The 15,592-nt window shown below is 36.7% G+C and overlaps 1 protein-coding gene across 2 annotated transcripts in view; it reads left to right on the top strand.

The window, feature by feature from the left end:
* The window catches only part of SNX29 (sorting nexin 29), a 453,573-nt gene that overhangs the window by 18,248 nt on the left and 419,733 nt on the right, over positions 1-15,592 (top strand). Inside the window, exons 2-7 of one of the 2 annotated variants that reach the window (XM_090023173.1) lie at positions 51-117; positions 3,774-3,954; positions 4,676-4,746; positions 5,835-6,083; positions 8,189-8,564; positions 9,051-9,169. In XM_090023173.1, the coding sequence (XP_089879299.1) occupies positions 3,926-3,954; positions 4,676-4,746; positions 5,835-6,083; positions 8,189-8,564; positions 9,051-9,169 (844 nt within the window). In that variant the 5' untranslated portion in view covers positions 51-117; positions 3,774-3,925. The remainder of the gene's footprint in view (positions 1-50; positions 118-3,773; positions 3,955-4,675; positions 4,747-5,834; positions 6,084-8,188; positions 8,565-9,050; positions 9,170-15,592) is intronic. The other variant, XM_090023172.1, reaches the window with a different exon arrangement.

Here is a 15,592-nt window from a genome sequence, read left to right as displayed (position 1 = left end):
GAGCCGTGCCAGCATACATTACCTTTCCTGCCTCTTCTTCCACTATGTAGGTCTTGTGCAATACTGTATATTGGTATATATTGTCCTATAATCTCAGATGCTTCAGAACAATACCTGGTAAGAATAATTCATGATTCATCAATCCTTTCTTGGATGTTATGTAATTTACTTTAAACGTAGGTTAACCATAGCAGAGAAGTCAAGTGATTTCCTTAAGATCATGCGGAGAGTATAGAAGTTGATAACTTTATTTTTTGGCTTACTGCAACATGCCATCTTAATATATTATAGAAAGTGATTAACTTGCAGGGTCCTGTTGCATTTAATGTAAAAAAACCCTTTTATTTAGCTGTATTTCAGTAGCTATTCTTAGAAGAGGGGAAATCAAAATACTTGTATTTTATTCAAAATGTCTGTTAAAATCAAAGCAAAACTTTCTTCTGTTTTGTGAATAGCAAAAAGACCACTATAGCTTTTAATGCCAAAATATTCTTCAGTGATACTGTAGTGTCAAAATAGTGGAAAGAGTCACAAAACTTTTTTTAGTTTGATTATAAGCAAAACATTTAAACACAGGATAGCCACAATGCATCAATACGTGTTGGGTTCTTTTGCATTTTTCCCTGTCAGAAAGATCTAGAGTTCTGCTTTCTGATGCCAAACTTCAAAATATGCCTGTGTGCCTCAAAAATCACTCCAGAATGACTTACTTGCATCACAACGCCACAACTGCTTAAGGTTGCATAATATGTATCAGCTTTTTTATTGGATCTGAAAAGGGACAAAATGGCATTTTAAAATGATATGAACGATATTTATGTGAAGTAGTTCATTATTTGGTTGAACATACATAACTTCAGTGTTTTTCCTTTTTATTTATTATATTATTTTTACTAAAAATAAAACAGGTGTTCTTTTTGATTTGTTTCTTCTTATACATATGTAGTCATGGACTCTGGAAAATGATCAGCTTTAGGATTGGGATTTTGGCCTGACTGGCCCTTCTTAAGTTAATAATCAATTGCTTTTGGAAATCTCATTTTATTTAATTATGTTCTTATATAATATGTGCTGTTGAGGTACTGTAGTATGTAATGCCAGTATTTAATTGCCAATGCACAGACTTCAGACAGATTCTGTAGATTTTGTATTAGCTGTTGATATCTCCAAATCCATTCTTTTTATTAAAAACCATCAGTATCTTTAAATAAAAAGCGTGGCAGGAGACAAAAGATGATGTTCGCATTGAACGTAAGAGGAAATATGGCTGTTTTTCTATTCCTGTAACAATTTCACTTCCTTTTTCAAATTTTCTGTCTTCCTGAAACTCAACTGCATTTTGTCAGTCACGAAAGGCTATTATTTAAAGAAGCAAGCCCTTTTAGTGTTGCTATTCATGTGACATTTAAAAGAATCATTTTCTTAGATACACAAGTTAAAATTTTGAAACAGATCCAAGTGCACAAGAAATAGATGGATAAGAACTACAGATATCCTTAGTCATATAACTGTCTAAATTATAAAAGTTTTTCCATAATGTCTTGCGGGAGTTACACACGATGGTTATGTCGTTTTACTTTTTGGTAATGTCTTTAGGTTTCTAAAGCAGTGTAATAGTCTAAATTTGTACATGCCTTTTAATGAAGATTAACAGAGAAACTAAAGAAAAGAACCAGCTTTTACCGGCAGAACTCGCCACTTGCATGTTGACTACAGCTCACAATTGCACATCTCGCTCCAAAGCTTCCAAGTGTCTGTAGACTTTTCATTTTTATCAGAAACAAAGAGAGAATTCCTGGAAGACCTTTCCTATAACATTCATTACTTAAAATTTCAGACCTGTATAATTTGGAAAAGAGATAAGGAAGAAAGGGCAAGATTGAGGTAGCTAATTTCTTCCCACAATTTTTTTTCTTTCCATCTCTTATGATTTTTAGTGCTAAATGAGCTTTTTTCCATTTGTACCAAGTCCTTGACTGGACTTTTAGAACTAAATGCAGTGATCAAGGGGAAGATATGCTGTGTAGTTATAAAATAGAAATACCGTTTTTTCTCTAGTTTGCTCTTAATATGAATTTAAATTGTTTAGTGTGTTTTTTCTTGCTGCCATTGTGCAATGACCAGACACCTTTTTCATTGAGCTGTTAAGGAAGCTGCCTGTGTTTCTTTGAGGTTCTTGATGGGTTCTAAATTAACTGCAGAGTGTAGGAGTAGTTTAAATTGTTCTCTCTCCATTTTTTTCCACTGCACTTGCTTGTTCTCAATTTCGCCTGTTACCATGTTGTCAATTACCAGTGTCAGTTGAATCCTTTAGGAGTAGTCTCTACTTGTGACACATTTAAACTCGTCAGCATCCTCAACAAAACTTATTGACACTATTGCCTTTCAGTTGTTTTTTTAGCATGTATATTTCATGCTACATTAATAGTTTATAGTGATACACAAATTGTGTGTAGAAGTGATAGATAGTTTTATGGCAATGCGATGCTGCGGCTAATAGAGCGACCAAAACGCTGGCTTGCATCCATAGATGCTTCTCGAGCAAATCCTGGGACGTCATTCTCCCCTTGTACTCGGCCTTGGTGAGGCCTCAGCTGGAGTACTGCGTCCAGTTTTGGGCTCCACAATTTAAAAAGGATGTGGAGAAACTTGAGAGAGTCCAGAGGAGAGCCACGCACATGATCAGAGGTCAGGAAAACAGATCTTACGATGATAGGCTGAGAGACATGGGACTCTTTAGCCTGGAAAAGCGTAGGCTCAGGGGTGATCTGATGGCCACCTATAAGTTTATCAGGGGTGACCACCAGGATCTGGGGGAACGTTTGTTCACCAGAGCACCCCAAAGGATGACGAGGTCGAACAGTTACAAACTCCTGCAAGACCGTTTCAGGCTGGACATAAGGAAGAATTTCTTTACTGTCCGAGCCCCCAAGGTCTGGAACAGTCTGCCATCAGAGGTGGTTCAGGCACCTACATTGAACACCTTCAAGAGTAAATTGGATGCTTATCTTGCTGGGATCCTATGACCCCAGCTGACTTCCTGCCCTTTGGGCAGGGGGCTGGACTCGATGATCTCCCGAGGTCCCTTCCAGCCCTGATGTCTATGAAATCTATAATGTTGGCTGCTGGAGTTATGTGACCTGTCATTAAATGTGTATATGCTTTGAAGCAACAGGCATCAGTATGCATTCCCAAATGAAACTTTGAATGCACAATGTAAATTAAAGGATGCATCATCTCTGAACCAGGAGTTCTAGACTTTTGCATTTCTTCAGTGTAAATTAAATGCGGCTTAGACGACCTTTTAAATTATAGCAGCGAAGACTGAATCCTGTGGGGATTATTCCTATTACAAATGTTTTATGTGAATAGCTTTTGTGAAATTCAGTAGAAATAAGCAATCTACTAAATGGAAAAGTTAGAGTAAACTGGGAAATGAATCTTCAGCGTTCAAGGTAATCAACAGCTAATTTTATTTTTCTGTAAAATAGCATGATAAGTTTTATAAGACAGCAGGAATTGGAAATAGTTTATTAGGTTTACATAAGCAGGAAATAGATATTTCTTAAAAAACAACTGAATAGCAATAATATCAGTAAGGTTTGGTTGGGGAGTTTACATGCATCACCGTTAAAGTGTTTGGAATAGCTGATAAAACTGTCACTAGAAATTAGACAAGTGGTATAGGGGGTGGCATTTTCTTTAATGACTGGTAGGCAGAGAGTAAAACAAAGTGAGTTAAATGTATTTTTGTGTCTTTATTGATTTTTCAGAGCCAGTGTTTTGGTACTACGTGAAAGAAGTTTTGAATAAACATGAACTACAACGTTTTTACTCTTTAAAAACAATTACTACAGATATTGGCAGAGGCCGTGCCTGGTTGCGCTGTGCATTAAATGAGCATTCTCTGGAAAGATATGTTCATATGCTGCTTGCAGATAAAAATCGACTTAGGTAACTATTTAGTGCCTTTATATTGAAGGAAATTTGCATTCATTGGCAGACTAAGCAGTGACATTTAAAAATGTTTGAAGCTGTACTAATAGACTAAGTAGTTCATCTCCTTTTAGTTAAATGTAAGATAATGATATTAGCTTTTAGGCAATGAATTAACTCAGTAGATCTTGCCTAGTGTTGTTTGCTTGTATCCATCTTTCCTAATTTGCTGCAAAATTGTTTGGTAATTATGTTGGTATTTATTTATTTGAGAACACACACGGCTAAGCAATGGTAAGTGATATGGCAATATTAGTTAATATAGCTATTTTTTGAGAAATAAGTGCAAGTATTTGCTATATCCTTTCCGATGGGATTCTTGATCTTGAATGGCTTGTACTTTTTTAGAAAAGAAAGAGGAAAAAAATCTTCAAGACTGAAGAGTTCTTCAGTCAGTTCACAGTACCTTTTGGCCTAGTCATACCCCACATGTTTGAACAGGCTTCACTATTTTTAGTTTTAATATAGGCTAAAACTTCCCTTACTATTTACCATGTTCTGTGCACGTCAGGAGATTTAAAGGTTCACTTCGGAATGTATTTGGATCAGCTGACTTATCAAGATATCTATGTTGTTTATATATACATTTTAGTCTTCTATATTCTTAATAAAATGTATATGTTAAAAAGAAAAAAGGATATGAAGTGACATAGCTTTATGTTCACCTTCTAATATGTAGCGTCTTCTATGAAGATTGGTCTTTTATGATGGACGAAGAGCGTTCTAGTATGATCCCAACCATGGCAGCTGGTAGGTTGCGACTTGGCAAAACAAATGCTAAATAATACTATTTTGAAGATGTACTCATTTCTTTTAAAAGCGCCTTTAAAAATAATGAATTGCTTGCTGGTAATGCTGTGAATGGAAGCTTTGATGTCAGTCATGATAACATGTTCCATAGTGAAACATAATTGGATCATAGGAAAGTAGAGCTGGAAGGAACCTCATGAGGTCATTGACTACAGCAGATGACCCAGAGAAAAGTCTATCTCCATCTTCTTTATAATCACCCTCCAGGATATTGGTACATGTACATTATAAGTAGCAATATTGGGAGGTTGCAAAATTTTGTTTGTGGGAGATGCAACGTTTCCATACAAATATTCATCTTTATAGTCTATAGTTTTTGCTGTAGCAATGAATGATCAAAAGTAAACCATGGACTTGTAGATCTTAAATAGAAAAGAACAAAGTCAGTTTTTATAGCAAGATTTAACTTAAAAATTAAAATGCATTCTTGTGCTTTTTATCATAGGGGAGTATCATAGGGGAGTAGATTTTTCTTTTGTTTTACAGCATATGTGATGCAACGTTCTTGCTTGATTGCATAGTTTCTATATAATATTGTACACTTTTTTTTCTGCCAATGAGACTGAAAATGCACCTGTTGCTCAATGTTAACCAGCAAATATGATTGGAAAGTTTACATTTTCTATGACAATAAAACATAATTTAACATCAAATTATATTAAGTATGCAGCAAGAAATATGGGCTAGTTTATATAGGCCCACTATGCTATCATTGCAGATCATTTAATAATTAATTGCTTCAATAGCATGTAGCAATGTTAGATAGTACATATATGGTGGGAAAATTGCACCTGTAAGTGAAGAGATCACTATAAATAGATCACTTCTGTGGCCTGAAGTGTGTAGAAAAAATGTATGAGAGACTCGTATAAGTAATTTAGCTATGGAATCTTTTTTTTTTTTAAATATCATAGTGCTTTATCATGTGACTTTAAAGTTCTAGCTGTGTAGGTTTAGAATGGAGTATCTTTGTTTCTATACCTGAAGTTGTGCTGCTCTATGGTTTTTCTTTTTTGCTTTCTCTAAAGGTCTAAACTCCATTCTTTTTGCAATCAACATTGACAACAGAGATTTAAATGGGCAGAGCAAATGCACTCCTACGGTTTCTGACCTTTTAAAGGAATCCACACAAAATGTAACCTCACTGCTGAAAGAATCCACCCAAGGTGTTAGCAGCCTTCTGAGAGAGATAACTGCATCTTCTGCTGTTTCCATTCTCATCAGATCTGATCAGGACACTGACCCACTTCCAGTCCTATCAAAGACTGCCAGTGCTGGTAAGTATTTTAGGGCTGTTTAATTTATTAAAAATGTTTAAATGCTCCATATATATATTTAATAATGGAACTTGAAAAATAATATCAAACATATTTTGTCTTTAAAGCAATACAATTATGCTGCACTATATACTATAAATAACTTAAAATTTAAAATCATATCTCACTAGTTCCCTTTTTAAGAAGTCCTTCAGAAATATTGGTATGAAGGAGAACAAAATTTCTTATGTTGAATGTGTAATATGCTGTCTATCTCCTGGAAGTAGAAGATTAAATTTTCTCTGCATGACAGTTGGGGTTTTCACTTGCAGTTTGACAGATTTTTAAATTATGACATTATACCAAGGAGATGTTGGTTATTCCTTTTAATTGCATGTTTTTACCTTTGGCACATATTTTTACTCATTATTGATAACTACAGTGGAAGATGTCTATAATGGTACACCTAGATTGCAAGCCCTAGGTAACTGTGGATTCTTTGGGGCAAAGACATTGTATATAGACTAAATCACAAAACAAAGAAATGTACATCATGAATGTACACTCTGCTTAAACCTCATGTACAATATTGGATTTACCATTGCCATGATGCAGCTATCACAAACATAAGAGCTGCAACAAATGTAGACTGAAGGCTGAGTCTTCCATCAATTTAATATAGTACAATAAAATGCAGTGTACACTTCTGTTAAGTCTGCAGTGGCTGTATCAAGAGAATAAATTCTCATCTTTATTTCCAGAAATTGAGTTGAAAGTATTACTCCTAAACTTGCCTCAAAGGAGAGCAAGTAGAAAGCAGAATCCTGGGACGTTGACACTCCTTAAATAAAAAATCCGGCTTCGAGGAAACGAACGTTAGGAATGATTAGAATTTCTTACAATAATGACTGAAAGGGGTTATAAAAATGTGTAATGCACATGGTAGGAGTAGGGGAAAGAAGAGATACTCTAGTTTTTGGCACTTAAAGCATACTGTCCATTTAAAAATGGACAGAGGCTCTTCTGCAAGCTGGTGGCATATGCAAGTACCTTTCAAGGATTGTGTAGATGAAAAACAACAATTCTATTGCTTCATCTCTATGTCAGCAGCCATATTTTTATCATAAGATGTGTCAGGACCCATCTATAAATCTAAGGTAATGTTAAAAAACATGTTTTTCCCCTTATTCTGGAAAAGGAATACATTTTTTTCCAGAAATTATTTTCACTTGTTTTTGAAACTAAATAGTGAGGTAACTTTGAGAGATATTTTGAACACCCTTTTTACCCAAATTATACTCAACCTATGCTAGAATAAGAATAAAGTAACCTATTCTTGGCAGTTTGTGTGGCCTAAATGTTTTTGCAAGAGACGGCATTGTTCTAAAGCACTCCAAATTTAAATTGGAAACTTACATTTGAATAAATAAATTCATAAGACTTACCAAACAGTATACTACGTAAACTAGGTGGTGAACAGCAAGTAATTGCTGTATTATGCTTAGATAAAAAGATAATACACTATCATTTAGTTGAATCATCTGAATTTTGTAAAGTGTGAAGGTAGTAGGACCAGGTGTTAAAATTAGAAACTTTTAAGATGTACTGAACTTCTTCCTCTGAGGGAATTCCACTGCACTTACTACCAAAGTAAACTGTTCAAAGTCTCAACCATTTGGTTAAGGAACCTTTAATACTAGACCAGTTTAAAAATACATTTATATACTAAGTACACATATATAACTTTTATTTCTGTAACTTATTTTATCAACTGTTATTCTCTTTGTCATTTTTAACTTTTTTCAGTTTGCAGTGGTACTCCTAAATATCTATGGAATTCTTTTCAATCTCTAAAATATCCTCATATGGAACTGTCTAATCAAGTTTTACTGAACAACAAATAATAATTTTAAATTAAAATGTTCTATTTTCTATTTCTAGAAGCATGAAAATGGTTTTGGCAGAGATTTTTACAAAATCTCAATTTTTGTGTGTGTCCCCCTTCTGTTCTTTCACACTTTTATTTATCTATTCTCTTTCCTAGGTGAGTTAATGTTCTAAAATGAAATAGGTATATCCTTTTGGTATTAACTGCATTTAAAAAAATACTAGTTTTTTTCATTTAGATTTAAAATGTAAAAAAGAGCGAAAGAAGAAGAAGAGGGTGACAAATATTATCTCATTTGATGAAGAGGAGGATGAGCAAACCTTTGGAGACATCCTAAAGACATCAGTTACAGGAGAAAGCTCAGAGGAAAACTCTGATAGATCTTCACTTTTTGCACTACCTTCCTCTGAAGGCTCTCTTGGACAAAATCTGAATGGGAATCAGAATAGCCATTTGTGGAAAAGCAGTTCTCCATTCTTGAATGGAGAGTATGGTTACCAGAAGCTGGATGTGAAGAGTATTGATGATGAAGATATAGATGAAAATGAAGATGAAATTTATGGAAAGGTATTAGGAAATAAAGACGTGGAAGATTACATAGAAATTTCTGAAAAGTAAGTATTTTTCTTTAAGGAGAGTGAAATTTAAATTATTTTGTACAGTTCTGCTTTGCTTTATGAACTTAATTAGTATAGGCAGGCCAGAGCAGCACCTTAAAGAGTAATTCCTTCAGAAAGGCATAAACTTTTTTACGTGGCAGGCTGGCAGACTTTCACATATGAAAGCTTGTGCTTTCTGAAGGAGTTTTTCTTTAAATTGCTGCCCTGGCTGCCTTCTGCCTGATGTCAGATTACCTTTCTTTAATAAGCACAGAAAAACTCCCTTTGTTAACCATAAGAGGTCCCAAAACTTGTTCCTATTTTTAGGGATCAAACTACAACTTAGTCTCTTTAAGTATCTGAATTATTAGTGTATTTGTGGTGGTCCGCACTTAATCCCCCCCTTGGATTTTCAGCAGGACTGAAAATGGCAAAGTATCGTACAAAATTAATATGGTTATATATATCAAATATTTAAAATACATATGTATTTTTGTGTAGGCCACAGGAAGGGGGCACATGCAATTCACAGATAGGCAGTTGGACTCCCCTGCAGGTCCTGAATGATGATTCACATATTCTGTTCCCTGTCAGTGCTCTTGACTCTTATTCCCAAACTGGTAAGCATTTACTACTGTTTAGTTTAAAAAATCTGTTTTAGTTGTCCAGTAAGTTGAACACATGTCCTAATATATGATAATTTTCATAATACTTCTGTCCTCTTTTTCAATAAGCATGCAATTCCATCTCTAGCTGTTTGTCATCTAAGTTTGCATCCCATCCCTTCCATGTACTGTTCTTATCGATTAATTAGCTATACATCATTTATTTATTATAAATCTCAACTCTCTGTAAGAATGTTGGTCTCAGGTGACCTTCATCCAGCCATATACTTAATGATGGGTTTTAAATAAAGAAAACTTAGTGTCAAAGGCAGGGATTTGATAGGAAGTCTCTGCTGTAAGATTATGCCAAGTAAAGTAACAAGTGAATTTTGCAAGATGACAGTTAGCCTCAGTTTGACATATACCGGGGAAGACAGGAACAACTACTCCACGGTGATGGAGTAATAATGTTCAGATGGATACTGGGTAAGATGAAGGCTGAAAAGCAACATAGTGGAAAGGTACAAGCCATAATGCAGCTATTTCCCATGACTAAAGCTGAAGGAGTGACATGATGAAGATATATGTGAGGTGTCAATCTTGGATGCATACTATAAGATCTTAGTCCCCATGAGACTACCTAATGAAAGAAAGCCTAGTTTCCTTTATACTTGGTTTACTTTAGCATCTTAAAAACTACTACAGAGTTTTAAAGTGAAGAACCTAATAGCTTCAATTACAAAGCTTATACAAAAAATAACTCTGTGGTGATATAAAATTGTTAACCTTTTGCATCTGTTAGCTGTTTTTTGAAATTCTGTTCAGAGAACTAAAAGAGTTTTGTAAGGATTATCACGTTGTAGAAAGATAAGTACCAGTAAAGAATATTAATACCTTTTTGTGTTGGGTAAGAAGGGTTACAGATCACAGATAGAGAGTCATTCTGGGGAGAGCAGTTGTCTCAGGATTTTTTTAGTCTTAGTGCTGGCTGATGATCCCTTGACAATGCTTCGGTAGATTAGAGACATGAATCTTAAATTGTTTCATTGTTCAGCTGATGACACTTTTGGAAAGAGCTGAACACTTCTTGAGAATTTCTGCGCAACTCCATTTCTGTTAGGAGTTGAGGGTGTTTTTCATAAAATCAGGGAGTACATACATAACTGACTTGTACACTGTGTAACTTAGCAGGGCTTTATTCCCTTTTCTGTCAAACCTTTTCTTTTTCTCATTGAAGTTTCTCCTGCAAGTATTTAATGTGTCACATTATTTAAGATATGTTTAAATTAAAGTAGTGGTAAGCTTAGAATGCATAAGGAGAAGTTAATATAGAGAACGTTTCCAAATTTCCAGTATTTGTTATTAATAAAGAACATTGCAGGCTCATGTATTCAGTTGCGTATGCATACATTTTAGCAGTTAGGTTTGCAAAGATACTCTGTCATGTCCTCACTGAAACATGAAAATGAGACTATTTAAACCCTTGAACAAAGCAGAAGAATAAAAGCAGCTGCATAAATTCTGTCTGGCTCAATATTATTTAAATTGCCTACATTAGATAAAATCAGGGCTTAATGTAAATATAAAGGATTCTGTTTTCAGTACCATATACTACATTCAATACCTTTCAAGTTTTTAATTTAGTACTTCATCTGATGAAGATCCTTGTTGAAACAAAAGCTTCGGCATATGTAGATAATAATGAAAGTATACATAAATGTGAATAAGACGAGAGAAACAGAGTAGTTGCACACTTCTAAAATAAATAACGGAAGTTTATTCACTAACCGAGGCCAGAAGAATATGTGTTTTGTATAGTCTCTAACTAACTTAGCAGCAGTGCCATAAAATCGATTTTATTATGTTTAATTTTTTCTGTATTGTGATGTTTTGAAATGTTAAACATTGCCAGGCATAAACTATATGAATATTGACTTTCTGCTTGTCAGTTCACATTATATGCCTGTCATGGAGTTCATTCATCCATAATGTTTCCTTGACACAAGGCCAACCTTAATTGTATTAATTGAAGACGACAAAAGTACCCGTAAGTGTGTGTGTGTGTGTGGGGGGGGGGGGATGAAAGGCCAAGTTGTAATAAGCTTGTTCGATGTACTGGCAGGATTAGCAAAATCCACCTAAAGCATGGGTGTCAGACACATAGCTTGCAGGTTGCTGTACTGACCCACATGCTGCTCTGGACACATGTGCTATGTGGGCTGGACCCAGCACCATGTGCCCTGCAAACAGCACGGAGGAGGGTCAGTCTGGGGTGTGTGCTGCATGCGGTGCCCTGCTGGACTGGTCCTACACGCTGGTTCTAGGCTGGTTCAGATCAGGCTGTTTTGGAAACACTGGGAAGTGCTGGTCTGGCAGGGCACTACATACAGTGCATGCCCTGTGCCAGCTCTTGGCTGTGTGCTGTGTATGTGGCGAGTCCAGCACCCCACACTGCTTACAGCACATGCCAGTCCTGGAGCTTGTGCCTGTGGCATGTGAAGTCAGCATGGGGCACACGCTGCCCTCAGTACTTGGTGTGGAGACTACAAATGATAAAACAGGCAGACGTAGGGACATTTGTTCATGAATTTGGTACTCTGAGTTAAGCCAAAACACTGCTGCTGCTCTGTGAAGGACTCCAAGGATTCATCAGATGGAACCCAGCAGACTAGTGCCTGGATGAATGAGAAACAGACTTTACAGAACACCTCCCTGCTGTGCTTCCTTCTTCATAGTCCAGGGGTGGCCACAAATAACACAGGCAGCTGCTACATGTGTCACTCAAGCCCCAGAAGCCTCCGTTGTGGGGCCTGATGGGCATATACTCTAGATTAGGTATGCCTCTGGGACCAGCAGCAGTGGCAGTCAGAGACATTTGGGGTGTAACTTGCGGGATGGCACTCAAAATTGGTTAGCCATCACTGTCCTAGTCAAATAGATGGCTATTTTAGCCAATGTCAAGAAGATTGAGGTGATCAGGCAACTTCATGGGACCATGGATGTAATGCACAAAGAGAAACAATTGTTGGGAAAATTGTAGCCAGAAATTTTTCTGTTGCCTCAGAAAAGGTGAGTAGTATGGGACTAGGAGAGCTGCAATGCTTCTGGGCTAAAAGGAGCAGGATGGGAGATATTTGAAATGGTTTAATACAAAATATGTAAAAGGGAGATAAAGTTGTGTCTGTTTTGTTTTGTTTTAATTTTTTCGTAGATGCCAACTGTAGAAATTTGGAATTCTGAAAAGCCAAATTGCTAAAAAAATGTCCATGAAGTTGAGCAGTTCTTGTAGTTTAATATCTATTAATATGTATATGTTATATCGTTGCTTCAGAATTACAGTGCAGTGGAGAAATGCGGACAGGATTCATGTGTGCTGTGTGTATATAAAACTAATCAATATTTTCACTTCTGGGCTTTAGCCAAGAAATGTAATGCCAAAAGAGAAGTTTTTATGAAAAAGCAAACTGTAAAATAAGTGTAATCAAAGTTGCATGTGGTTGTTTTTATATTAGAATATACAAAATACAGTTTGGGGTTAAATGTTGTCTTGATCTCCTCTGCTGTGTGCATGAGTTAGCCAAATCTTCCTCCACTGGCTACAAGGACTCATTAAGAAAAAGCTATTTACTTAATTTCTTCTCAGTGTGGTCTTTCAGTATCTGTATTGCTGTTTAAAGATTTTTGAGCCACAAAGATCTAGTACAGGATTTGCTTAGGGATTGAGAGAGGATTAATTTGCATACATTGAAGATGTAAGTTTAAAGATTCTGCTAAGGCTGGCTTTTATTATGGACTATTAAAACAATGAAAACAGAGACATAGAGTGCTGTAATCATTCCATTAATGTTTGTTCCCATTCTATTCTCCTGCTCTCATTTCCAATTGTATGCTGGTCCAGTAGTAAAACAGTTTGCTTTTTCTTCAGTATGCAGCATATGCTCGACTAGTTTCTTAGAAACATTAACTCAAGGAGTTGAAATGAGCAATTTTGTAATTACTGTGTAATTAAGGTGGTAAAAAATTCAAAGGAGTTACTTTAGGAATTGAAATAATGCTGTACTGCCCTCTAGTGTCTCCTAAAGTACCTGAATCTTTAACAAAATACCATAATGGTACAGGGAGCATTCCCTTTTATATTTAATAAAAATTGCAGGGCTGAGATTTTGTCTGCCCCCTTTCTACAGAGATTTTAATGTATGCATTAATTTTTACCTGCTAGCAGGTAAAATATATCTAAGCAAAAATAATATCTCTGTGTTTGTCTTTTGACTACTCTTATGCTTGGTTTTGCTTTTATTTCAATTCACAGTGTAGCAATTCGGTTGTGGCAAAGCATTGCTAACTACTCTGCAGTGTAGTAGGGAGAAATGTAACTTATTTTTTCAGTCCTAACAGTCCAGTAATTAAAACTAGTTAGTCTTAAAATATTGTTCCTAAACCATGCTTTACGGTCTGTTCCTGAGTTTATTTGGTAGGCACAAATATGCTAATATTTTGATTCATGCACTATATTATAATGGTCAGTAGCAAAATTGATATGAATGTGAAATTTTTTCAAAGCATTCTGTACTTCATGAATATAAGGGTGTTTCAATTGCTGTCCAGGTTACATTGCTTTAGGTTTGTGTCAAAGCATATCAAATCTTTGTGTGCCTAGGATAACGCATCCAGGGCTGAAATTCAGGTGCCTAGAAGCAAATGGGAGAATACAGTAATGAGATCTTAATACATTCTGCAATTAAGAAAAAACAAACCCAAAAACCGACTAAACAAACCAACAAATAAAACATTCCCTTTCATTTTTATTCCAACATCATTATTTCAGTGTTGTCAGCATTCTCTCTATTTCCTTTATTTTTCAAATGCTTTATTATCTTAGCATACCTACTAGGAGAGCTGCAGTGGGGGTGCAGGTTCATTTTACTGCAATTTCATTGTGGTGAAACAGAGAAAGCAAAATGATGGAAGTGTCACCGGAACGTGACAGAATTAAATATTGTGACTGAAGATATTTTTTTATGTGAATAGTTTTAGATGGAAGTGAAGCTTAATAATGAGAGATGTCAGGCAGAAGGCAGGGCAGCAGGTGGCACCTTAGAGACTTGCTGGTTCACAGAGCCATAAGCTTTTGCAGGCAATAGCTACTTCACTGCTTCTGACAAAGTGGGCATCACCAATGAAAGCCTATGCTTTTCTGAACCAGTTAGTCTCTAAGATGTCGTTCTGCCCTGCCTTCTGCCTGACTTCAGATTAACATGACCAATTACATCTCTCCCTGTCACTAAGATGTGTCGGGTATCAACATAAATCTGTTTCATTTTACTGATGGCCTTAGTAAATAGGTTTTTAATATACATAATCGAGATAGCTTGAGAGAAACTTTTCCATGTCAACCCATTAGTGCCTAAACCCCACATGCAAAGAAATATCTCTGGAAAAGAGAGGTTTTCTACGCTCATTTAATGCTCATTCTCTCTATATAGACAGTGACATTAAGGATGTCAGTTGCAGTGATGGTTTTTTGATTTTTAAGAATTGTCTACTAATTGTATTTAAACCATCTATTCACTTTCCACAAGTGACTGAACAGCACTCAATTGGCAGTGACTTTCACATATTATGTTGAATTAAACTGAGCATCAGCATTTGCAAAAATAAATTGGTTAAAGCATTTCCTAATAATTTAGAAGTGTAAAATGGTGGATGTAAAATATTAGCACATACCGTAATCTGGAGTGCGGCAAGACTGTGATTACTGTATTTACTCAAATGTCAGATGGTCTCAAGTAATTAGATTCTGTATATGGAAAATTTATTAGAGGTGCACTGATACGTTGGTTCATATATTGGCACTGATAAAAGGAAAATTGACATTATTGGCAGTTGGCTTTTTTTGGCTGATGTGGCCGATAATGCCGTTGCAGCATGCACGCAACCAGGAGTGCAGCCTTGCAGTGTGGAGAGCAGCATCTGGTTGGTAAGTCTGTTGAGGGGGAAGGGGCTTGGAGGGAGGGGGCATGGGGGAAGCAGACTGAGGCCCTCAAGGTGAGGGAGGGAGTGGGGCTGGGGCTGGGGCTGGGGCAGGGCATGGAATGGAGCCACGAGCGGCTCATGGTGGGGATGGGGAGGCATGGCTTCTGCCACTGTGCACACCCTGAAGGAGGCATGGGGGGCATGAGCCCCCTGGATTTGTGCGTGGGGTGAGGGTGGGCTGCCTGCTTGGGATTGGTGGCAGTGCTGGGCTCTTCCTAGTGGGGGAGTTGGGCTGGGGCTGCACTTGGGGCAGGTGGCAGCAGTACTGAGAGGATGGGCTACCGGGAGCCAAAGCCACCCCAAAATTCTCTGTAGCCCTTCTTCCCAGTGCCGCTGCCACCTCCCTTGATCACAGCCTTGGCTCAGTCCCCTCCCCACCATCAGGAAGAGCCTGGTGCTGCCCCA

This window comes from Crocodylus siamensis, chromosome 12, assembly GCF_052110815.1.
Source record: "Crocodylus siamensis isolate JL-2025a chromosome 12, ASM5211081v1, whole genome shotgun sequence".
In the NCBI taxonomy this organism is placed as follows: Eukaryota; Metazoa; Chordata; order Crocodylia; family Crocodylidae; genus Crocodylus; species Crocodylus siamensis.
This window is presented reverse-complemented; position numbering and strand designations above follow the sequence as displayed.